This window comes from Sphaerodactylus townsendi, linkage group LG08 (assembly GCF_021028975.2).
Source record: "Sphaerodactylus townsendi isolate TG3544 linkage group LG08, MPM_Stown_v2.3, whole genome shotgun sequence".
Classification (NCBI taxonomy): Eukaryota; Metazoa; Chordata; class Lepidosauria; order Squamata; family Sphaerodactylidae; genus Sphaerodactylus; species Sphaerodactylus townsendi.
The window spans coordinates 47,931,448-47,955,591 of record NC_059432.1 but is presented as its reverse complement, the minus strand read 5'-3'; the positions used below and the strand labels follow the sequence as shown (position 1 = coordinate 47,955,591).

General features: G+C 42.9%; 1 protein-coding gene across 50 annotated transcripts in view; it reads left to right on the top strand.

Annotated features, from left to right (window-relative positions):
• Positions 1 to 959: 959 nt before the first annotated feature.
• LOC125437741 (deleted in malignant brain tumors 1 protein) overlaps positions 960 to 24,144 on the top strand; it is a 45,089-nt gene continuing 21,904 nt past the window's right edge. For 2 of the 50 annotated variants that reach the window (XM_048505629.1, XM_048505627.1), the window contains exons 1-37: positions 960 to 1,088; positions 1,929 to 2,079; positions 4,736 to 4,929; positions 6,946 to 6,972; positions 7,100 to 7,123; positions 7,320 to 7,346; positions 7,590 to 7,616; positions 7,744 to 7,770; positions 7,896 to 7,916; positions 8,290 to 8,316; positions 8,444 to 8,470; positions 8,598 to 8,624; positions 8,754 to 8,780; positions 9,438 to 9,464; positions 9,592 to 9,618; positions 9,740 to 9,766; positions 9,893 to 9,919; positions 10,047 to 10,073; positions 11,583 to 11,609; positions 11,737 to 11,763; positions 12,556 to 12,582; positions 12,710 to 12,736; positions 12,853 to 12,879; positions 13,007 to 13,030; positions 13,158 to 13,187; positions 13,311 to 13,337; positions 14,798 to 14,821; positions 14,949 to 14,975; positions 15,239 to 15,265; positions 15,518 to 15,544; positions 15,663 to 15,689; positions 15,814 to 15,840; positions 15,970 to 15,996; positions 18,672 to 18,698; positions 18,826 to 18,852; positions 21,404 to 21,430; positions 21,923 to 21,949. In XM_048505629.1, coding sequence (XP_048361586.1) covers positions 1,034 to 1,088; positions 1,929 to 2,079; positions 4,736 to 4,929; positions 6,946 to 6,972; positions 7,100 to 7,123; positions 7,320 to 7,346; positions 7,590 to 7,616; positions 7,744 to 7,770; positions 7,896 to 7,916; positions 8,290 to 8,316; positions 8,444 to 8,470; positions 8,598 to 8,624; positions 8,754 to 8,780; positions 9,438 to 9,464; positions 9,592 to 9,618; positions 9,740 to 9,766; positions 9,893 to 9,919; positions 10,047 to 10,073; positions 11,583 to 11,609; positions 11,737 to 11,763; positions 12,556 to 12,582; positions 12,710 to 12,736; positions 12,853 to 12,879; positions 13,007 to 13,030; positions 13,158 to 13,187; positions 13,311 to 13,337; positions 14,798 to 14,821; positions 14,949 to 14,975; positions 15,239 to 15,265; positions 15,518 to 15,544; positions 15,663 to 15,689; positions 15,814 to 15,840; positions 15,970 to 15,996; positions 18,672 to 18,698; positions 18,826 to 18,852; positions 21,404 to 21,430; positions 21,923 to 21,949 — 1,306 coding nt within the window. In that variant the 5' untranslated portion in view covers positions 960 to 1,033. Of the gene's footprint in view, positions 1,089 to 1,928; positions 2,080 to 4,735; positions 4,930 to 6,945; positions 6,973 to 7,099; positions 7,124 to 7,319; positions 7,347 to 7,589; positions 7,617 to 7,743; positions 7,771 to 7,895; positions 7,917 to 8,289; positions 8,317 to 8,443; positions 8,471 to 8,597; positions 8,625 to 8,753; positions 8,781 to 9,437; positions 9,465 to 9,591; positions 9,619 to 9,739; positions 9,767 to 9,892; positions 9,920 to 10,046; positions 10,074 to 11,582; positions 11,610 to 11,736; positions 11,764 to 12,555; positions 12,583 to 12,709; positions 12,737 to 12,852; positions 12,880 to 13,006; positions 13,031 to 13,157; positions 13,188 to 13,310; positions 13,338 to 14,797; positions 14,822 to 14,948; positions 14,976 to 15,238; positions 15,266 to 15,517; positions 15,545 to 15,662; positions 15,690 to 15,813; positions 15,841 to 15,969; positions 15,997 to 16,882; positions 16,910 to 18,671; positions 18,699 to 18,825; positions 18,853 to 21,403; positions 21,431 to 21,922; positions 21,950 to 24,144 lie in introns of all 50 variants that reach the window. The other 48 variants (XM_048505647.1, XM_048505639.1, XM_048505628.1 and 45 more) reach the window with 47 other exon arrangements.

The following is a 24,144-nucleotide window of genomic DNA, read 5'->3' as shown; positions in this document are numbered from 1 at the left end:
ATACAATCAGGCCAAAGTCAGACTGGGAGACAATGTTACTAAAACCAGGAGAAGTCCTGATTTTGTGCAGAAAGTGGCAATGGGTAGAGAAAAAGGTAACAGCAGCTTGGAGAAAATGGTGAAAGCAGTTAGAGTAGATAACATGGAAATGGAAGAAAGTGGTGGTGGTGGGTTGGTTGGCAAAATGGTGCTATGCAGGAGAAAGTGACAGGAAAGAGGTGGGTGAATCAAATGGTGGGAAATTGGTGTTAGGAGGGGAAGAGGAAGAAAATGTAGAGGAGGAAACAGTAGAAGTGGGATGAAGTAGAGAGAAAGTGTAAATGGGTGAACATGAGGGGGGCATAAATTGGGAGGGATCAGGACATTCCCTGCAGTGGTTCATGAATTTCCCATATGAGTTCACATAATTGGTCTCATAATGAAAATTCAGCTATCTTTTTGCCTTACCTGAGAGAAATGCCAGTGGTCCTAAAGCCAAATTAAATAACAGGAATGAAAGAAGGTGCTCCTGTTATGTGCCAAAGGATATCAGTCTTGTTTAGATTGAAGGATTACTGGTTATTCTAAAGCAAAGTTTTCAATGTGCAAATAATTAATCCCAGGGAAACAGCAACAGACTACTTTGTTATCTACAAGAACTCCCAACTCAACCTATCAAATGCCTTTTCTGCTTATATCAACCTATCAAATGCCTTTTCTCCTTTCTGACAAGGCTAATAAGGAATTGTGCCTATGTTCCAAGGCAGCACTAAAGTAAATATGTTCCACCAATATTTGCATTGCACATGACGCAAGTGATTCTTATCTCTTCCATTCCAAGAAAAGTATTCAACAAGGAAAAGTATTTTAAAAACTTAAAATAACAAAAACATAGCTTTACTGTAAGCAAAAGATTGCCAGAAAAAACATACAGTTCTACCTTTATTCATTCATGCTGAGATAAAAATATCAAATTGCATGGCACACCCCTTCAGAACCTTTATAGCATATATTCTGAGGCATATTTCATTAGCTTTACAGATAATCCAGGAAAATGCTGATTTTTACTGCGTTATTACTGGTGTTTGTAGGATCTCTATGTTCATCAGGTAATATAATTAAATTTATCTGCATTTACTCTCTTTTTCTTTTCTTCTTTTCTCTCTATTGTACATAAATAGGCACACATATACACTTATGGACATCCTTATCAGTTGATAGTTAAACCAGAGAAATCCATTGCAATGCACTGCAGTACACTTGCAATGAAGTCAATGAAGGTATTTAAGACTATAAGAGATTTAAAAACAGCACATTGTTTAGAATTAGATTTGACAAGTGGGAACTCATCCTCCCTTTCATATAATAAACTGACAAAATACTGGCCAGATTTTCTATACATCCAATTCTAGATTTTCCTAGTGGGGGTTCCTCAAAAGACATGTGGCAAAAACTCTTTTCCTTTTAGTTTGACAAAAGGGAAAACATGTAAATTCTATGTGGATTCCTCTAAATCAGTGTGGGTCATGTAACCCTTTTTGGGATTCAGTTACCCCTGAAAATACAAGGAATTCAATTCATCCATGAGTTTTGGGTCATTTTCCTCAAGGTTCACCTTGAGGAAACCTTGAGGAATGTAGATAACATTCAGAAACTGACTAACTATCCCTAACACCAGTCAGGCCACCCATTAAATAATGTGACATATTTGGAGTCACTGGACTTTTGAACTTGTTTGAATCCTGAATCTGAACCAAATCTCCTCAAAAGCATCCTTTGGGTCCCTTGACTGATAACATGAAGATTCTACAGGTGTTCAGGGAATGTATTTCCTGTGGGCTAGTCATGTGTCTGTCAAACTGAATTTGATGGAGATGACTTGATTCTCTCACAACTGTAAAAATATATGCTCCTTTATGTATTTGATCTTGCTTTCTTTTACTTCACAGGACATTATCCTTGTGGTGGTCTTCTTACATATTCCCGTGGATCATTTCACAGCCCAAATTATCCTGGAAACTATCACAACAATGAACATTGTGTATGGAATATAAGAACTCCAAGCAGATCACGTATAAACCTAACATTGATGGATATTCAGTAAGTAAGCCTATCTTCAAGCAATGTATTGTTGAAGGCTTTCATGGCCAGATTCAACTGGTCCTGGTGGGTTTTCTGGGCTGTGTAGCTGTGGTCTGGTGGTCCACCAGACCACAGCCACACAGCCCAGAAAACCCATCAGAAACAGTATCTTCAAGCAGTTATATTGCCTGCCAGTTTGTGTCCAAGTGCCATAATTTATAATGGGATATAGACCACAGGGATCTTTTGGAGGCAGGGGTGATTATTTGTACTTTAGTTTGAATGTTTTACATTGTGGTTTAAATTGTGGTTTGTGAGCTGTCTTTAGCCATGAGGAATGGTGGAATATAAAGAGTTTACTAAATAAATATGCACGAAAAAGATAGACTTCATAACCAAGATAAAGGTGAAGAAAAAGAACTTGATGGAGCAATGTACAGGTGCCACTAATTTGCTCATTGTTGTTACTGTAACTCGGAAACATGACAATTAATGAATGAGTAAAAAAGGTGTTTTCCACTCAGCACTTGCTTTCCAAGTTATCAAATGGGATGGGACATCATGTAGGGTGTTCAAAGAGAAATGAACAGTATGATGCCCCTTCCAGTTCATGCAAGGAGGATTTCAGATGCATTTCAGTTGCAATATTACTTGGAGGGATCCATGGTAGACATATAAATACTGTCATTGGGATTAATGTGTGTATTTATTTATATTTTATTTTATTGAATACCCTCCCCTCCCCACCTGAAGTTGTGGGAAGTTTCTCCCTTTTAGAGTGGGGAATCAGCAGGAGCAGACCCTTGGTTTAGCTAGAGGTTGGGCAATGCAAGACCTTGACTGCATATGTATATGAGAGTCAGCTGTCACAAGAAACTCTCAGGAGAGCAAATAAAGTTTAACAATTTTTATTAAGGAATAATGGGGGTATAGAAGCACACAACAAAATCAAAGCAGCAGAACACACACGCACGCAGTCCCAGGACATTAGCAGTTGTGAGGGGATAGGTCTGGATAGATGAGGAATATGAGGGAAGGAAAATATGAGTAATCATCATCTGATCTTGAAGCAGAATGGTCCAATTAACAGAGTGATCTGCACTTAGCTCTGGATGAGCAGCATACAGTGGAACAATATCACATACAGAAAGTTGTCCAGAAATATTGAACCCTGACTATTGGGAGAGTGGGCTTCTTACAGGGGAAAAATGGATCCTCAGAGTTATGCAGAGTGATCCTTGATCTCCCAAGACAAAGAGAGTTCCTGCCTTTCTGGGAAAAGACAAGAGACAGACATTAACCTTAATAGTTGGGTTATTGATCTAACGGTTTGAGATATCAGTCTAACGTTCTAGGCTCAGGAGTTTCCACAAGGAGAAAGTTAGCTGGTGAAATTACAGCTGTAAAGCAATGATAATGTAAATGAGGTGGCTGTTAAAGGTATTAGTCAGAGGAAGAAACATTAGTTAGTACAACACTGAGGAGGTAAGCACATTAACACATCCGTTGTCTTCACCGGTGTGTATGGCCCAGGACTGGAGATGGGAACTCTCTCCAGGAAAAGGTCTTTGTGTTGACTTAATCCTGTCCAGAAGGGTGTGAGAGAAGCATTATGCAGGCTGATTTGGAGGGAGACAAATCCAGACATAGTTCTTTCACCTTAGTGTGCACTGAGCGAGTGCAAGGATTGGGCTCCCCATTTTGGCACTGCACTGCTAAGCACTCCAGAGGTTGGTTGAGGTGGGGAGAGATTTCACTGTCTTCCAAACAGGGTCCTTTTAGTCCATCATAGGTCAGTCTGAAAACAGTGTGAGCTTGAAGTTCCCACCACTCTTTACTCTGGAGAGATCGATCCTATAACCTCTGGGCCACCAGAGATGCAGTAGTTGCCCATTTGTTTCTGGGATCTATTCAACATCCCATTTCTTAACTTAAGACTCTAAACAGCTTGAGGACTTGGTATTTGAAGGAGTGTCCCCTTCTGTACTGCTAATCATGGTCTTCTTCCCCAGCCTTGCCTTTGTACCCCTGCCAGTAGAGGTGGGGCAGATGACAACTAGAAGCAGGCTGTACTTTGCCTTTAATGTGTCCTGCCCTTTGAAGCTTGTTCTGCCTCTATCTTACACTCTTCTAGGCACATTTATTTTTCAATGTGAGTTCTATCTTTTAAAATTGTTTTTACAGTCTGCTCTAGAGAATGGTTTTATGAATATCTTTTAAAATTGTTCCATTTTATGTATCTGATTTTTAAAAAAAATCATAATGTGGCTTTTCTGACTGTGTAGTATCATTTGATTTTATGAGCTGCATCTGCCTAAATGGTGATTGGGAAAGGCAGAGTTTGTTTCTTACCTGAGAGCAGAATTCTTTGTAATGTAATGTTGTGGTCAATATTGCCTGCTGTTTCACATTATAGCTCGAGAGCAAAAACAGATGACTCAAAAATCACTGTTTACAGACTAACAGCGATCCGTCATCTTCAGAGCATCTGTTTAGACCCTTAAAGAGGTTATCTTCATCCTTGTATCCTTTCTAGTTGTATCTTGGACCTCACACAGCGTGCACACAGTTTCTGCATCATCCGTGGACCTTTTTCTTGGTGACTTCTAAGAGAAAGAACACAAATGTTTTGTTGTGTTGATTTTACATTCATATGCCTATTGTTTTCCTTCAGAACCGAATGCTATTATGACGAAGTTGAAATCTATGATGGGGACCAAAACTCCCGTTCTCTTGGAAGATATTGTAATGGTGCCCCTCTAACATTTGTATCATCTTCAAATGCCCTAACAGTAAATTTTTCCAGTGACGCAAGTGTCATAGGCAAGGGCTTTAATGCTGACTACTCAACATTATATGAGCCACATGGTAAGTAGTTTGTTTGTATGATTTACTGATCCTATCTCTTTACTGTTAGCTAAACTTGAACACAAAGTTCTGTTAAAGGTATATAAATTTCTATGAAAATAATAGTAAACAGGTTTTTTAAATGTAGTTTTGTTTGCATGTCTTTAGCTTCCCTGTTTCTTACTTTCCTTCTTTTCCATGCTGTCCATAGAATTTTGGCATCCTGTAAAAGTTGCCTTTGGACCTGGTTGTGAATTTTTTTGTACATTCAGTCACAATTTTTTCACCCATCATACTTCTACGCACATGAACAAAAAGTCAAATGAGCAGAAAAACACAACAGAAGGTCAAGAGAGGGCCTAGAGAAAAGAAAGAGAAGCGGAAACAAACAAAAGCAACTCTAGTTGGTCTTCAGTGTTGTCTACTCTTTATGCTGCGTGTGTCTATGCAACATGTCTGCATAATTCTTTATACAACTGTTCCATCCGTTGATCTTTGAATGGCACTGTTTGGATTCTAGGATCATAAACTCTAATGTCCAGATATCTATGTCTGGCTCGTTCAAATCCTTCTATTTACAGAGTATCCATCTTTTAATACCCCTTGTTCAACATTTGATCCAGACTCAGGACAGTATGTTGTAGTGGTTAGAGTGCTGAACTAAGATTTTGGAGACCCAGGTTCAAATCCTCACTCCTCATGGAAGCTTGTTCTGTGATTTCTTGGCCAGTAACACAATCTCAATCTATCCTACCTCACAGGGTTCTTGTAAGGATAAAATGGGGGTGAGGGGAATAATGTGAGGTTGTATTTAAATGAAGTACATAAATAGAATTAAAGATTGTATTGCATTTTTTGCAAATCATTATACACTCATGTAGTGAAGCTGCTGATCAAACAACAGGATAAAAATGTTTAAATTAATAAGTGTACTTTAATGCATTCAAGATTTGAATACATGCTCCAAGGGTCAGTTTAATATAGAACTTACAGTGCTGAACAACAAACGTAAAATCCTAAAGTATTTCTCTTTCTCACCTACCTCTAACAAGCTACAGCTACAGCTTGCTCAAACATCATTCTGTATGAGGAGCACAGGCTATTCTGTGTAGAATCTATCGCTGAATCACTCCTAAACCTAAATCCTTTGTGGAGGTTTTAATAGTGGGTCATACCTCCATCTCCTCCACTTAAGGGAAAAAAACTGCATGAGAAGGATGGGAACCCTTTTGAATAGCTTGTCCTTTGGCCTTTCCATAGGCTAAGCAATTAGTTGCCCAACCAATAAAGATCTGTGCCTTAAATGAGTCTAGAAAGGCTGTGGAACACCAGCATCCATGGCTCCAGTATCTATCGAGTATTCCAGTATTCACCATTTATTTATTATATTTATATACCGCCCTTAATATGTTTTTGGTATTTTTTCCCCATTAAGAATTGAGGCTCCAATTGGTGAATGGAAGACATAGGTGTAAAGGTTGTGTTGAAGTTAACTATCTAGGTGAATGGGAGACAGATTGTGATCACATGTTAACAATCTAGGTAGATAAGAACAGTTCATGATGACATGTGGAACGTAAAAGATGCAGAGAGCTTGGATGTGGGAATGCTACTGCAGCTCCAGGAGCTGCGTATTTTGGTGAAGGCTCTGGTCCTATTCTCCTGGGTGATGTTCAGTGTAGTGGAATTGGACCCCATCTTTGGGCATGCTCTCACAATGCTTGGGCTGTCCACAACTGTCAGCATCATGAAGATTCTGGTGTCATCTGTTCTGGTATGTTCTAGCTTTTTCTTATTATGTTTATTTCCTGTGTCAGCGTATTTAAGCACTTTGAACATCTTGGCTAGACAGTATTACTTAATTTATTCAGAAAATTATTATGCCATTGCTTTGGGAAACCTGCCTGAGGTGGCTTCTTTTCTGACACTCATTTGAAACAGGTTTATTTCATTGTATACCTCTATTTTAAGTGCAGTGAACTGGACTGACCACTATACTCTCCTGTTTCCCATTTTGCTTTTCTTTTCTTGTTCAAGAGGGAACACCTTTTATAACCGCAACAGGTAAGGATTTTCTGTTTCATATCAGACACAGTGTTCCTTCAATGCACTCCATTGTGATGAATTCATGAAACTGAATTGAGCACAATCTTCTCTTGATTGACATTTTGCTTTGCTTCTTCTGTTTAAGAGACAAGTCGTCTTCCTACAACTGGTAAGCATCTTCTGGTGCATTTTCGAAACGGCTTTACTTCAGTGCACACCTTTACTTCGAAACGGCTTTACTTCGAAACGGCTTTACTTCAGTGCACACCTTTACTTTAAGTGCACACCTTTACTTTAAGTTCAGTAAAAAGAATGGACCGTGGCATTTTCCTAACTCACATTCTGCTCTTCTTTTTCTCTTCAAGAGTTAACAACCCCATTACCTTCAACTGGTAAGCATCTTTTCTGACATCCATTTGAAACAGGTTTATTTCATTGTATACCTCTATTTTAAGTGCAGTGAACTGAACTGACCACTATACTCTCCTGTTTCCCATTTTGCTTTGCTTTTCTAATTCAAGAGGAAACACTTTCTACAACTTGTTCAAGATGCTACAACTCCTCCTGCATTTCTGTAAACTGAACTAAACACAATATTTTCCTGACTCACATTTTCTATTCTTTTTCTGTTCAAGAAACAACATTCCCTGGACCTATAATTGGTAAGCATCTTCTGCTATGTAATAGGAATAGCATTGCTTCAGTGTACACCTCTATTTTGAGTTCACTAAATTGAACTGATCACAATATTATCTTGACTCATATTTTACACTTCTCTTTCTGTTCAAGGATTTACAACGTATCGACCTACAACTGGTAAGCATTTTCTACTTCACAATGGACTCAGATTTGTTCAGCTCACATCTCTATGCTGAGTTCAATACATTGAAATGGCAACAATATTTTCCTGACTTACATTCTTCTGTTCTTTTCTGTTCAAGAAACAACAACCGCTACAACTGGTAAGCCACTTTTACTAGATGTTAGACAGCACTGATTCAGTGCACACCTTTTCTTTGTTGAGGAGAGCAAACTGACCATGGTATTTTCCTGTCACGAGCAGATTCTGCATGGGCCAAAAACAGCGGTGTGAAAATGGTGTAAAATGGTGTAAAATGGTATAAAAGGGTTTACACCATTTTTCACACTGCTGTTTTTGGCCCATGCGGAATCTGCCTTACATTCTGCTCTTCTACTTCTGTTCAAGATTCATCTTTTTTGATACCCATTAGAAACAGGTTTATTTCAGTGCACACCTCTATTTTAAGTGAACTGAACTGAACTGACCACTACATTCTCCTGTTTCATTTTTTCCCTTTGCTTCCCTTGTTCAAGAGGAAACACTTTCTACAACTGCAACAGGTAAAGATTTTCTGCTTCATAACAGACATAGCATTCCTTCAGTGCATTCAGCTGTGATGGATTCACGAAGATGAACTGAGCAGAATGTTCTCTTGATTGACATTTTGCTTTACTTTTCTTGTTCAAGAGTCAATAACTCGTCTACCTACAACTGGTAAGCATCTTCTGGCGCATTTTAGAAACGGCTTTACTTCAGTGCACACCTTCACTTTAAGTTCAGTAAATTGAATTGACCATAGTATTTTCCTGACTCACATTCTGCACTTCTTTTTCTCACCAAGAGTTAACAACCCCCGTACCTACAACTGGTAAGCATCTTTTCTGATACCCATTAGAAACAGGTTTATTTCAGTGCACACCTCTATTTCAAGTGAACTGAACTGAACTGACCAATATATTCTCCTGTTTCCCATTTTGCTTTGATCTTCTTGTCCAAGATGCACCAAGTCCTCCATCAACAACAGGTAGGCATCTTCTGCTTCATATCAGGCACAGCGGCCATTTCTACATGGCCATCAGAGTTAGGGTGTATCGGCATAGTTTATGCACCCCCGGGACCTTTCGCATGGACAGTCCAACTTGGAGCATGGTCGACAGCACAGCCTTAGCACAGGCTGCACCACCCAAAGTGGCTTTTACCTCTTCCTGGCTTCTGTTGCAATGTGGAGGCCAGGGGACATGCCCCCGTGGGTAGAGTGATGGCTTTGGATTGGGAGGCCAGGAGGTGTGTCCCCTGGCCTCCACATTGCAATGGAAGCCCGCAGAAGGTAAAATTCGTTTGGGTAAGGCGGGGGGGAATGCAGCGTTCCGCACCCTGCCGTTCACACGGCAGCGGGTGGGAGAGGCCGCTTTTGATAAACCCCGCTCATGGAGTGAGGTTCACTCAAAAGTGGTGTTTTCACGCTGCTTGGCCAGCACGACCTTGGTGCTGCTGTGATGCAGCGCCTGCTGTGCAAACAGTGTCCCAGGGATGGTGTTTTAATTGTCCCTGGAGCGCTGTTATTTGGCTGTGCGGAAACAGCCAACGTTCCTTCAATGCACTCCGCTGTGATAAGTTCATGAAGCTGAATTGAGCACAATCTTCTCTTGATTGACATTTTGCTTTACTTTTTCTGTTCAAGAGAGAACAACTCGTCTACCTACAACTGGTAAGCATCTTCTGGCGCATTTTAGAAATGGCTTTACTTCAGTGCACACCTTCACTTTAAGTTCAGTAAATTGAATTGACGTTAGTATTTTCCTGACTAACATTCTGCACTTCTTTTTCTCATCAAGAGTTGACAACCCCCGTACCTACAACTGGTAAGCATCTTTTCTGATAACCATTAGAAACAGGTTTATTTCAGTGCACACCTTTACTTTAAGTGAAGTGAAGTGGACTGACCAATATATTCTCCTGTTTCACATTTTTTTCTTGTCCAAGATGCAACAACTCCTCCACCTACAACAGGTAAGCATCTTCTGCTTAATATCAGACACAGCATTCCTTCAATGCACTCCACTGCATTGAATTCATGAAGCTGAACTGAGCACAATCTTCTCCTGATTCACCTTTTGCTTTGCTTTTCTGTTCAAGAGAGAACAACTCGTCTACCTACAACTGGTAAGCATCTTCTGGTGAATTTTAGAAATGGCTTTACTTCAGTGCACATCTTCACTTTAAGTTCAGTAAATTGAATGGACCATAGTATTTTCCTGACTAACATTCTGCACTTCTTTTTCTCACCAAGAGTTAACACCCCCCGTACCTACAACTGGTAAGCATCTTTTCTGATACCCATTAGAAACAGGTTTATTTCAGTGCACACCTCTACTTTAAGTGAAGTGAACTGACCAATATATTCTCCTGTTTCCATGGACATAGGTAAGGGGGGGTTCTCGGATTTGAAACCCCCCCCCATTCATGTCCGAAGCTCCGCCCCTCAGTTTGTGGGTTTTTAAAACATTTTAGTGCTTTTTTGGTTTGTGGCCTGCAGGGGGCGCACTGTTTGGACTAGCAGCACCAAACTTTCAGGGGTTGTGTGGTGGTCTCTCCTGATGATACTACCCCAGGTTTCGCAGGTTTGCCCTCAGGAGTCCAAAGGCATGGACTCCCGCAGCCCCCATCCTCCATTGTTTCCAATGGGAGCTAATAGAAGATGGGGGCTACAACTTTAAGGGTTCATACCTTTGGACCCCCTGAACCAAACCCCACCAAACCTGGCAGGTATCATAAGGAGAGTCTCTTATTGATACCACCCAGGTTTTGTTAAGTTTGGTCCAGGGGGTCTAAAGCTATGGACTCCCAATGGGAGTGCCCCATCCTCCATTGTTTTCAATTGGAGCTAATAGAAGATGAAGGCTACATCTTTGAGGGTCCATAACTTTGGACATCCTGAACCAAACCACCAGCTCAACTGCATCATTAGGAGAGACTCCTAAAGATACCCTGAAAGTTTGGTCCTTCTAGCTTAATAATTGCACCCCTGACAGCAGGCACCCCCCCCCCCCAAATTTCCCCAGATTCTCCTTTTAAATCCACCCTGTTCAGCATGGATTAAAGGGAGAATCTAAGGTCCTCAGTTTAGAAGAAGAAGAAGAGTTTGGATTTATATCCCCCTTTCTCTCCTGTAGGAGACTCAAAAGGGGCTTACAATCTCTTGCCCTTGCTCCCTCACAACAAACACCCTGAGAGGTGGGTGGGGCTGAGAGAGCTCCGAAAAGCTGTGACTAGCCCAAGGTCACCCAGCTGGCATGTGTGGAGTACACAGGCTGAATTCAAGAATTCCCCAGATAAGCCTCCACAGCTCAAGTGGCAGAGCAGGAATCCAAACCCGTTCCTCCAGATTAGAATGCACCTGATCCTTAACCACTACTACATTGAAAGTGATGCTGTTTCAGGGTGTGTGGACCCAGATTCTCCCTTTAAGGTGGATTTAAAAGGAGAATTTGGGCTCTCTAGTTTAAACACCATTGAAAGTGATGCTGTTTGGGGGGTGGATTCCAGCATCACAGCAGCTGCCTGGGGCAAACCAGATTTTGCACCAGGCTCCATTTTCCCTCTATGCCTCTGCCCAGAGGGGAGGGCAGGCAGGGCAGGGAAGCAGGGCAGTGGGGAGTCTGCCATCCCCACCTCGGGAGCTGCTTTATGGGTGCTAGCCAGGGCGGGGCATGGGGAAGCGTGGTCATGCCCTAGGGGCGGGTGGGGGTGTATCCCCACCCCGTACCCCCCATAAAAAATCTATACTTATGTCCCTGCCTGTTTCACATTTTTTTTCTTGTCCAAGATGCAACAACTCCTCCACCTACAACAGGTAAGCATCTTCTGCTTAATATCAGACACAGCATTCCTTCAATGCACTCCACTGCGTTGAATTCATGAAGCTGAATTGAGCACAATCTTCTCCTGTTTCCCATTTTGCTTTGATCTTCTTGTCCAAGATGCACCAAGTCCTCCATCTACAACAGGTAGGCATCTTCTGCTTCATATCAGGCACAGCGACCATTTCTGCATGGCCATCTGAGTGGGGGTGTATCGGCATAGTTTATGGCGATGCACCATTGGGACCTTCCGCATGGACGGTCCCACTTGGAGCGTGGTCCACAGCACAGCCTTAGCACAGGCTGCACCACCCAAAATGGCTTTTACCTCTTCCTAGCTTCTGTTGCATGGTGGAGGCCCGGGGACATGCCCCTATTGCTAGAGTGACGGCTCTGGATTGGGAGGCCAGGAGGTTTGTCCCCTGGCCTCCACACTGCAATGGAAGCCCGCAGAAGGTAAGATTTGTTTGGGTAAGGAGGGTGGGGAATGTCGCCTTCCACCCCCATGCCGTTCGCACGGCAGCAAGTGGGAGAGGCCGCTTTTGATAAACCCCACAAAAGCAGTGGTGGGATTCAAATAATTTAACAACCGGTTCTGGGGATGGGATTGAAATCATTTAACAACTGGTTGCTTACAAGCACAATTTTAACAACCGGTTCTGCCGAAGTGGTGCGAACCTGCTGAATCCCAACACTGTTCAAAAGTGGTGTTTTCACGCCGCTTGGCCAGCACGACCTTGGTGCTGCTGTGATGCAGCAGCGCCTGCTGTGCAAACAGTGTTCCAGGGATGGTGCTTTAATTGTCCCTGGGGCGCTGTTATTTGGCTGTGCGGAAACAGCCAACGTTCCTTCAATGCACTCCGCTGTGATGAATTCATGAAGCTGAATTGAGCACAATCTGCTCTTGATTGACATTTTACTTTGCTTTTCTTGTTCAAGAAACAACAACTCGTCTACCTACAACAGGTAAGCATCTTCTGGTGCATTTTAGAAATGGATTAACTTTAGTGCACACCTTCACTTTAAGTTCAGTAAATTGAATGGACCGTAGTATTTTCCTGACTAACATTCTGCACTTCTTTTTCTCACCAAGAGTTAACACCCCCCGTACCTACAACTGGTAAGCATCTTTTCTGATACCCATTAGAAACAGGTTTATTTCAGTGCACACCTCTACTTTAAGTGAAGTGAACTGACCAATATATTCTCCTGTTTCACATTTTTTTTCTGTCCAAGATGCAACAACTCCTCCACTTACACCAGGTAAGCATCTTTTGCTTAATATCAGACAGAGCATTCCTTCAATGCACTCCACTGCGTTGAATTCATGAAGCTGAACTGAGCACAATCTTCTCCTGATTCACCTTTTGCTTTGCTTTTTCTGTTCAAGAGACAAGTCGTCCTCCTACAACTGGTAAGCATCTTCTGGTGTATTTTAGAAACGGATTAACTTTAGTGCACACCTTCACTTTAAGTTCAGTAAATTGAATGGACGGTAGTATTTTCGTGACTCATATTCTGCACTTCATTTGCTCCTCAAGAGTTGACAACAATCTCGCATTCTACAACTGGTAAGTATCTTTTCTGATACCCATTAGAAACAGGTTTATTTCAATGCACACCTCTACTTTTAAGTGAAGTGAAGTGAACTGACCAATATATTCTCCTGTTTCACATTTTTTTTCTTGTCCAAGATGCAACAACTCCTCCACTTACACCAGGTAAGCATCTTCTGCTTAATATCAGACAGAGCATTCCTTCAATGCACTCCACTGCAGAGGCGTTCCTCCCATTGGGAAAAGTGGGAAGTTGTTCTGGCCAGCCCCTGTAAAGAGGTTTGTTTGTGGGATTTTTTGTATTTTCAGTGTTTTTCCATTTGTGGCCTGCAGAGGGCGCAGTGTTTAGGCTAGCAGCACCAAAATTTGAGGGATGTTTTACGAGACTCTCCTGATGCTATCACCCAGGTTTGGTGAGATTTGGTTCAGGGAGTCCAAAGTTAAGGACCTCCAAAGGGGTGTCTCCCCATCCCCCATTGTTTCCAATGGGAGCTAATAGGAGATGAGGCTACACCTTTGAGGGTCGATAACTTTGGACCCTCTGAACCAAACTTCACCAAACCTATGAGGTATCATCAGGAGAATTTTATTGATACCACCCAGGTTTTGTGAATTTGTTCAGGGGGTCTCAAAAGCTATGGACTCCCAAAGGGCAGGCCTCCCATCATCCATTGTTTCCAATGGAAGCTAACAGAAGATGGGGTTACACCTTTGAGGGTCCATAACTTTAACCCTCAAACCAAACTTCACCAAAACCTGGGTGGTAATTAGGGGAGTCTCCAAAGATACCCTGAAAGTTTGGTGCTGCTAGCTTAACAATTGCACCCCTGCCAGCAGGCACCTCCTCCCAAATTTCCCCTCAGATTTTCCTTTTTAAATCCCCCCGCCTTTGACACATGGATTTAAAGAGAGAATCTGAGGTCCCCACAAACATTGCAAGTGATGCTGTTTCAGGGTGGGGAGAATCAGTCTTCAAAATAGCATCACATCCAATATTGTTTAAACTGGGAACCCTAGATTCTCTCCTTTAAGGTGGATTTAAAAGGAGAATCTACATTTCCTAGTTTAAACAATCATTGAAAATGATGCTGTTTAGGGTGGAGTCCAGCATCACTGGTTTAAACTAGGGAGCCCAGATTCTCCTTTGAAACATTGGAAAGTGATGCTGTTTCCCAATTGGGGTACTCGGATACAACACCATAAAATGTTTTCATAGCAGTAATAAAACATTTTGAAAGTATTTTGAAAATGTTTTCAAAAAATTATTTCTGCTGTGTGGCATGGCTTATTGCTGTGCTCAGATTTGTGAGTTGGGGCATGTTCTATAATGTGATGGTGACTTTGAAACAACCTGGTGTAAAAAATCATTGCTTGGTCACAGTGGGGGAGGATGGCTGCCCATGGGGGGTGCCAAACTCCAGTTTGCCTAGATATGTCACTGGGCGTAGCTACAAGGTGGGGTGTGTGTTGCATTGGGCATGCACTTGGGGGGGCATCAAATTCAGGTTTTGCCCAGGGCTCCAGTTTGCCTAGTTACGCCACTGCTCCACTGCATTGAATACATGAAGCTGAACTGAGCACAATCTTCTCCTGATTCACCTTTTGCTTTGCTTTTTCTGTTCAAGAGACAAGTCGTCCTCCTACAACTGGTAAGCATCTTCTGGTGCATTTTAGAAACGGACTAACTTTAGTGCACACCTTCACTTTAAGTTCAGTAAATTGAATGGACGGTAGTATTTTCCTGACTCATATTCTGCACTTCATTTGCTCCTCAAGAGTTGACAACACCCGTACCTACAACTGGTAAGCATCTTTTCTGATACCCATTAGAAACAGGTTTATTTCAATGCACACCTCTACTTTAAGTGAAGTGAAGTGAACTGACCAATATATTTATTTATTTATTAGTTTAATTAATTAATTAATTCAATTAATTAATTAATTAATTAATTAATTCAATTAATTAGTTTAATTAATTAATTCATTAATTAATTATATTTGTGTACCGCCCTCCCCAAAGGCTCAGGGCGGTGTTTCTCCTATTTCACATTTTTTTCTTGTCCAAGATGCAACAACTCCTCCACCTACAACAGGTAAGAATCTTCTGCTTAATATCAGACACAGCATTCCTTCAATGCACTCCACTGCGTTGAATGAACACTGCGAATGAAGCTGAATGGAGCACAATCTTCTCCTCATTCACATTTTACTTTGTTTTTTCTGTTCAAGAGACAACTTATTTACCAGTTCAGTTCAGTCAAGAGACAAAAATTTACCAGTTCAGTAAATTGAATGGACCGTAGTATTTTCCTGACTAACATTCTGCACTTCTTTTTCTCATCAAGAGTCGACAACCCCCGTACCTACAACTGGTAAGCATCTTTTCTGATACCCATTAGAAACAGGTTTATTTCAGTGCACACCTCTACTTTAAGTGAACTGAACTGAACTGACCAATATATTCTCCTGTTACCCATTTTTTTGTCCAAGATGCAACAACTCCTCCACCTACAACAGGTAAGCATCTTCTGCTTAATATCAGACACAGCATTCCTTCAATGCACTCCACTGCATTGAATGAACACTGCGAATGAAGTAGTATTTTCCTGACTAACATTCTGCACTTCTTTTTCTCATCAAGAGTCGACAACCCCACTATCTACAACTGGTAAGCATCTTTTCTGATACCCATTAGAAACAGGTTTATTTCAGTGCACACTTCTACTTTAAGTGAACTGAAGTTTACTCACCAATATATTCTCCTGTTTCCCATTTTGCTTTGATCTTCTTGTCCAAGATGCACCAAGTCCTCCATCTACAACAGGTAGGCATCGTCTGCTTCATATCTGGCACAGCGGCCGTTTCTGCATGGACATCTGAGTGGGGGTGTATCGGCATAGTTTATGGCGATGCACCCCCGGGACCTTTCACATGGACAGTCCAACTTGGAGCACGGTCGACGGCGCAGCCTTAGCACAGGCTGCACCACCCAAAATGGCTTTTACCTCTTCCTGGCTTCCGTTGCGTTGTGGAGGCCAGGGGACATGCTCCCGTTGCTAGAGTGACGGCTCTGGATTCAGAGTCCAGGAGGTGTGTTCCCTGGCCTCCACACTGCGACGGAAGCCCGCAGAAGGTAAGATTCATTTGGGTAAGGAGGGTGGGGAATGTCGCCTTCCACCCCCATGCCGTTCACACGGCAGTGGGTGGGAGAGGCTGCTTTTGATAATCCCCGCTCATGAAATGAGGTTCAAAAGCAGTGGTGGGATTCAAATAATTCAACAACCGGTTCCGGTGATGGGATTGAAATCATTTAACAACTGGTTGCTTACAAGCATAATTTTAACAACTGGTTCTGTCGAAGTGGTGCGAACTTGCTGAATCCCACCTCTGTTCAAAAGTGGTGTTTTCACGCTGCTTGGCCAGCACGACCTTGGTGCTGCTGCGATGCAGCAACGCCTGCTGTGCTAACAGTGTCCCAGGGATGGTGTTTTAATTGTCTCTGGGGCGCTGTTATTTGGCTGTGCAGAAACAGCCAGCGTTCCTTCAATGCACTCCGCTGTGATAAATTCATGAAGCTGAATTGAGCACAATCTTCTCTTGATTGACATTTTGCTTTGCTTTTCAATGCACTCCACTGCATTGAATTCATGAAGCTGAACTGAGCACAATCTTCCCGATTCACCTTTGCTTGCTTCTTCTTTCTGTTCAAGAGAGAACAACTCGTCTACCTACAACTGGTAAGCATCTTTCTGGTGAATTCTCTTAGAAATGGCTTTTACTTCAGTGCACAATCTTCACTTTAAAGTTCAGTAAAATTGAATGGACCGTAGTATTTTCCTGACTAACATTCTGCACTTCTTTTTCTCACTCAAGAGTTAACACCCCCCGTACCTACAAGCTGGTAAGGCATCTTTTTCTGATTACCCATTAGAAACAGGTTTATTTCGAGTGCACACCTCTACTTTAAGTGAAGTGAGACTCGACCAATAAAGTATTCTTCCTCCTGTTTACATGGACATAGAAGTAAGGTGTTCTCGGATTTGAAACCCCCCCCATTCATGCCAATGTCCGAAGCTCCGCCCTCGCCAGTTTGTGGGTTTTAAAACATTTTTTAGTGCTTTTTTTTGGTTGTGGCCTTGCAGGGGGCGCACTTGTTTGGATCTGAGCAGCACCAAACTTTCGGGGTTAGGGGTTGTGTGGTGGTCTCTCCCGATGATATACCTGAGTGCTTCTAGTGAGCGTTTGGTTCAGGGAGTCCAAAGGTATGGACTCCCAAAGGGGTGCCTCCCATCCCTCCACGTTTCCAATAGAGTTTTCAATAGAAGATGGGGACTACAACTTAAGGAGTTCATACCCTGGACCCCCCTGGACCTAAACCCCACCAAACCTGGCAGGTATCATGAGAGTCTCTTATCGAGTACCACCCAGGTTTTGTTACCAAAAGTTTAGAGGGTCCAGGGGGTCTAAAGCTGGCATGGACTCCAATGGGAGTGCCCCCCCCATCCTCCATTGTTTTCAATTGAGACTAACAGAAGATGAAGGCTACATCTTTGAGAAGGTCCTATAGCACTTTGGACATCCTTGACCAAACTTCACTAGTCTCCAGAGTATCCATTAATAGAGAGACTCCTAAAGATACCCTGAAAGTTTGGGTCCTTCTAGCTTAATAATGTGCACCCCTGACAGCAGGCACCCCTTGGGCTTTCCCTCAGATTCTTCCTTTTTAAATCCACCCTGTTCAGCATGGATTAAAGGGAGAATCTAAGGTCCTCATTGATTTGAAAGCTAGAAGCGGTTATTGGATTTATATCACATACCCCCTTTCTCTCCTGTAGGAGACCTCAAAGGGGCTTACAATCTTCTTGCCCTTGCTCCCTCTGGCAAATAAAACACCCTGAGAGGGTGGGCTGAGACAGCCTCAAGGCTCAGCTGTGACTAGCCCAAGGTCACCCCAGCTGGCATGTAGTAGTGGGAGTACACAGGCTGTAATCTGAATTCCCCAGATAAGAAGCCTCCACGAAGCTCAGAGTAAGTGAGCAAGGGAATCAAACCCGGTTCCTCCAGATTAGAATGCACCTGATCTTGTAAACCACTCACATGCCTACATTAGATGAAAGTGATGCTGTTTCAGGGTGGGGGACCCCAGATTCTCCCTTTAAGGTGGATTTAAAAGGAGAATTTGGGCTCTCTAGTTTAAACACCATTGAAAGTGATGCTGTTTGGGGGTGGATTCCAGCATCACAGCAGCTGCCTGGGGGGGGGGGGGGGCAAAACTCAGATTTTGCACCAGGCTCCATTTTCCCTCTATGCCTCTGCCCAGAGGGGAGGGGCAGGGCAGGGCAGGGGAGGGGAGTCTGCCATCCCCGACCTCGGGAGCTGCTTTTATAAGTGCTAGGCCAGGGGCGGGGCGGGGGGAGGCGTGGTCATGCCCTAGGGGCGGGTGGGGGTGTATCCCCACCCCGTACCCCCCATAAAATGCAACAACTTTTCTTGTTCAAGAGACAACAACTCGTCTACCTACAACTGGTAAGCATCTTCTGGTGCATTTTAGAAATGGCTTAACTTTTGTGCACAACTTTACTTTAAGTTCAGTAAATTGAATGGACCGTAGTATTTTCCTGACTCACATTCTGCACTTCTTTTTCTCATCAAGAGTTAACAACCTCACTACCTACAACTGGTAAGTATCTTTTCTGATACCCAGGGGCGTACCTAGGCAAACTGGTGCCCGGGGACAAAACCTGAGTTTGGCGCCCCCCCCCCCCGCCCGGGGTATGGGCGGCTACCCTCCCCCACCATGACCAAACAATTATTTTTTGTACCAGCTCACAAAACACCTCCCACTCCCAGCAAAACATACATGGCTCTCTCCCCACCAACTCTTTTCCTAATTTCCTTATCACAACAACCCTATGAGGTAGGTTGTTAGCCTGAGAAAAAACTCCAAGCCAGTGCAAGTGGGTATTAAGCATGTAAATCTCTCACAAATCACCCTCAGCAAAACATTTACCAAACAAATGTCAGCATCATCTCTCACAAAACACCTCCAGTGGAATCCACCCCTAAACAGCATCACTTTCAATGGTGTTTAAACTAGGGAGATCAGAGTCTTCTTTTAAATCCACCTTAACGGGAGACTCTGGGGTCCCCGGTTAAAACAAAATTGAAAGTGATGCTGTTTGGGGTTGGATTCTCCCCCACCCTGAAACAGCATCACTTTTGAGGGTTGGAGATTCAGATGAAACAAATACCAGATTCAGCTGGAATCTGGGCAAATTTGGGCACATTCAGACAAAAATTGTCTGATTATGTCCTGCCCAAATATGAACAAATGTGAATGCAAGGTATTTGGGCTTTGGGGGGTATTTTTGATGTTTTCTGGCCTGCAGGGAGTGCATTTTTAAAGCTAGCGGCACCAAAATTTCAGGGCATCATCCAGAGACTGCCCTGATGATACCACCCAAATCTGGTGATCTTTGGTTCAGGGGCAGCAAAGTTATGGACACCCAAATGGAATGCCCCCATCCCCACTGTTTTCAATGGGAGCTTACATGAGATGGGGGCTACCCATTTGAGGGACCACTTTGGTCCCCCTGAACATAACTTCACCAAACTTGGGTGGCATCATAAGAATAGTTACCAGATGATACCCTGAAATTTTGGTGTCTCTAGTTTTAAAAATACATCTCTTCCAGGCACCCCAAGAAATTTGCCCAAGATTCTTTGTTTTGCGGTGACTTTGCTCCATTGTAGCCAATGAGGAATTTCTGAGGCAGGCTAGACATTTTTGAAGGTAGAGGCACCAGACTTCCAAGGTGGCTCCAGGAAGCCCTCCTGGTAATAGCATCCAGGTTTGGAGACCTTTGCTTTTGGGGGTTCAATTTTATGGGCCCCCAAAAGGCTTATTTTGTTTCCCCGCTCCTGCACATGAAACCTGCTGGCTTTCTCTCAGAACTTCTCAGCACCCCCACCTACCCCCAAGCTTGGATGCTATTAGTTAAGGCCTCTTGGAGCCACCTTGAAAGTCTGGTGCCTCTATCTTCACAAATGTGTGGTCACAGCTTACACACTCAGACATTCCCCAGAGTCTGCCAGGCTTTTCAGCAAGTTCTGTGGTGGGAAACATAAAAATAGACTTTAATGGGGCTTTCTGTTATGCCCAGCTGGCTCTGTGGTAGAGGTTTCAACATGAGGCACTGTGTTAGTGGTCTTGCTCTGGGTGGGGGCACTTAATTCCTGCAGGGCTGCTGGTGTGAGTCTCCTGAAAGGAACCAGCCAACTTTGCTAAAGTTTGCCTGGGATGGCTGAATGCTGTGGGCATCAGGTTCACCTTCAACTCGGTGCCCACAGCATTTTCCTCTTCCACACACATTTTAGCAAATTTGGTTGGTTCCTTTCAGGAGACTCACACCAGCAGCCCTACAGGAAATGCCCCCACTCAGAGCAAGACCCCTACCACAGTGCCTCCCATTGAAACCTCTACCACAGAGCCATCTGGGCATAACAGAAAGCCCCATTGAAGTCTATGGTGGGAAAAGTAATTTTCCCATCACAGAACTTGCTGAAAAGCCTGGCAGATTCTGGGGAATGTCTGAGTGTGTAAGCACTGGCTGCACATTTTTGAAGATAGAGGTGCCAGACTTTCAAGGTGGCTCCAAGAGGCCTTGACTAATAGCATCCAAGCTTGGTGAGCTTTGCTTCTGGAGTGGGGGGGGGATGAGTTGAGAGAGTTCTGAGAGAACTCAGTCCGCAAGCTTTCATGTGCAGGAGCGGGGAAACAAAATAAGCCTTTTGGGGGCCCCTAAAATTGAACCCCCAGAAGCAAAGGTCTCCAAACCTGGATGTTCCCTCCTGGAGCCACCCTGAAAGTCTGGTGCCTCTACCTTCAAAAATGTGCAGCCTGCCTACACACTCAGAAATTTTCCATTGGCTACAATGGAGCAAAGTCACCGCAAAACGAGGAATCTTGGGCACATTTCTTGGGGTGCCTGGAAAGGGTGTATTTTTAAAGCTAGTGACACCAAAACACACAAACGACCCTGAAATGTTGGCGCCCCCCCATGTGACCAAATGGGGGCACCCGGGGACATAGGGTACCCCCTGTCCCTAGGCAGGTACACCACTGCTGATACCCATTAGAAACAGGTTTATTTCAGTGCACACCTCTACTTTAAGTGAACTAACCAATATATTTTCCTGTTTCCTATTTTGCTTTGATCTTCTTGTCCAAGTTGCAACAACTCGTCCACCTACAACAGGTAAGCATCATCTGCTTCATATCAGACACAGTGGCCGTTTCTGCATGGCCATCTGAGTGGGGGTGTAGTGGCATAGTTTATGGATTCAGAGGCCAGAAGGCGTTTCCCCTGGCCTCCGCACTGCGACGGAAGCCCGCAGAAGGTAAGATTCATTTGAGGAAGGCAGGGGAGAAATGCCGCCTTTCACCCCCTGCCGTTCGCATGGCAGCGGGTGGAAGACACCGCTTTTGAGAAACCCTGCTCATGGAGTGAGGTTCAAAAGTGGTGTTTTTACGCCGCTGGGTTGGCACGAGCTTGGTGCTCCTGTGATGCAGCAATGCCTTCTGTGAAAACAGCCCCCCAGGGATGGTGTTTTTACTGTCCCTGGGGCACTGTTATTGTGCTTTGTGGAAACAGCCAGCGTTCCTTCAATGCACTCCGCTGTGATGAATTTTATGAAGCTGAACTGAGCACAATCTTCTTTTGAATGACATTTTGCTTTTTCTGTTCAAGAGTCAACAACTCATCTACCTACAACTGGTAAGCATATTCTGGTGCATTTTAGAAACTGCTTTACTTCCATGCACACCATTACTTTAAGTTCCATTAATTGAATCAACCGTGACACTTCCATATTGTATCTTCCAATACTTTATTATCCCTCTGAAGTCCCCTTACCATTTTTTTTGTTGCTTAATGCCCTGAAAATTTTTCTGTTTTCCTATTTCCTATCACTTTTCAAATTCCTGAAATTGAACTTGACCAGTCCTGAAATTGAAAAATCTAGCACTGTGGTCCAATTATCCTGGGCTGTTGAACAGTCAATTAGTCCCAAACCTAATGATCAGGGCATAAAAGGTGGTGTTTTAACTTGTCCCACATCATGCTATATAACTAAAAAGGGCAAGAAGAGGGCATTAGGCATTCATTGTTCAGCCTCAGTTTTCTGTCCATTTAAAAATGTAATATGCTTTCCCCTGTCTCTCCCCAATACTCTTTGGAACTACTTGGTCTTCCTTCTATCACAGTTACAAATCAATTTGTAATGTAATGTAATGACTATTGTATTCTATAGTTATCCCTGTCAATCAGGAAATCCATTAACTGTTTATTACTTTTTCTCACCACAAGGTAAAATATGAGTTGTAGTTGGTTGTGGACCAATTAATCTATTCATAATTGGCTTAATGAAAATATGCTAAATTTGTCATTAATAAACAGTTTTCGTTATCAACTTGGAAGTACACATAAAGGGATTAGAAAAGAAGCTTTCTCAACAGTGAAATGATCCTGTAAATTTCATTGTGGATTTCTAGAGTACAAGATTTGAATTGCAAATCTACAAACTGCAGAAATATGATATGTAAAAACAAAGCCAGCTTTCCTTGGTGGTATGAAATTTGCAGTTTTAAAAAAAAAGTTCCTGGAGGCCCCTTCTCCATGCGCCAATAAACATAGGTGTAGGATGCCAAAAACACCATTTTGGGGAGGATCTTTGCACAGACTCCACCTCCAAAACAATCTGCCCCATGTTATTTCCCCCAAACTATGTTTTTTGAAAATCGCTAAACAAACAATCTTTTTGAAAAATCCTGGGTTGCAGTGACTCACAAGTGAACAGCTGGGCAGGAGGCACTTCATTTGCCACCATTTTCCTTTTTTGAATTTCGTGGCTTGCTTCTGCATAGCTTTGCAGGTACAGATGATAGTATCCTGGAACATTGGCATAGCTGTGAGGGTTCATTCATGCATACCTGCACAGCTACACATGTGGGAAGTAATTTTTTTTAAATAGACCCTTCTCCGTGTGAAGGCATGACAGCAACCCAGATTGTTTCCATGGACTCCAATCGCTGCCTGCACCGATACATGTGAACGAGAAAACAGAAAGATGGTTTTCTTTATCCCGACTACAGCCCATTGTACATTTTCTGTATGAAAGAGGCCTGAATAAAACCATATTCAAAATAATTCAGAACTTTTTAGTACTTGATATTGAAACATATTCCAGACAGCCTAGCAGTAAGGGTAGTAGTAGCTAGCGCTGTCAATCTCCAGGCCTGGAGAGCTCCCAGAATTACACTGATCTCTAGACTACAGAAGTTTCTCTCATCTCTTCCTTTTTTCCTGTTCAAAAGTAGGGACACTATAGGGTCTTACAGGAAAGGGAAAGAGGAAATAGTGGTGGAGGGACATTGAGATTCCTTTTACAATCACTATACACTTGCTCTGTGTATTTAAAATAACATTGGTTTCTACAGAAATCAAGTTAGAGTGCTTGGGAAATAAAAGTGAAACATAGATGCATTCTGCACAGCACAAACAAGACATCCTGGGGACATCTTCAAAAAGCTGCCTCTCATTTTTTATTCAGATAACACAGGCTTCGACTGTTAAGCTCTCTGGTCAGTTTCCAGGGCGGTAGACCAACCTGAAGGAGATCTTTGATTTCTAGAAATATCTTCAAATTGATTGAGCCATTAAAACTTTCCAAAACAGCAGAAACAATGTCTATATCTTTAAGAAAAGAATGCTCTTAGTGGCTTATTTGGGGTTTGCTTGGCAACTACAACAATATTGGTGAACCTTCTAGGCCAGTGGTTCTCAACCTTCCTAATGCCACGACCCTTTAATATAGTTCTTCATGTTGTGGTGACCCCCAACCATAAAATTGGTATATATAAAATATAAAAAGACTGTTTTCTGATGGTCTTAGGCGACCCTTGTGAAAGGGC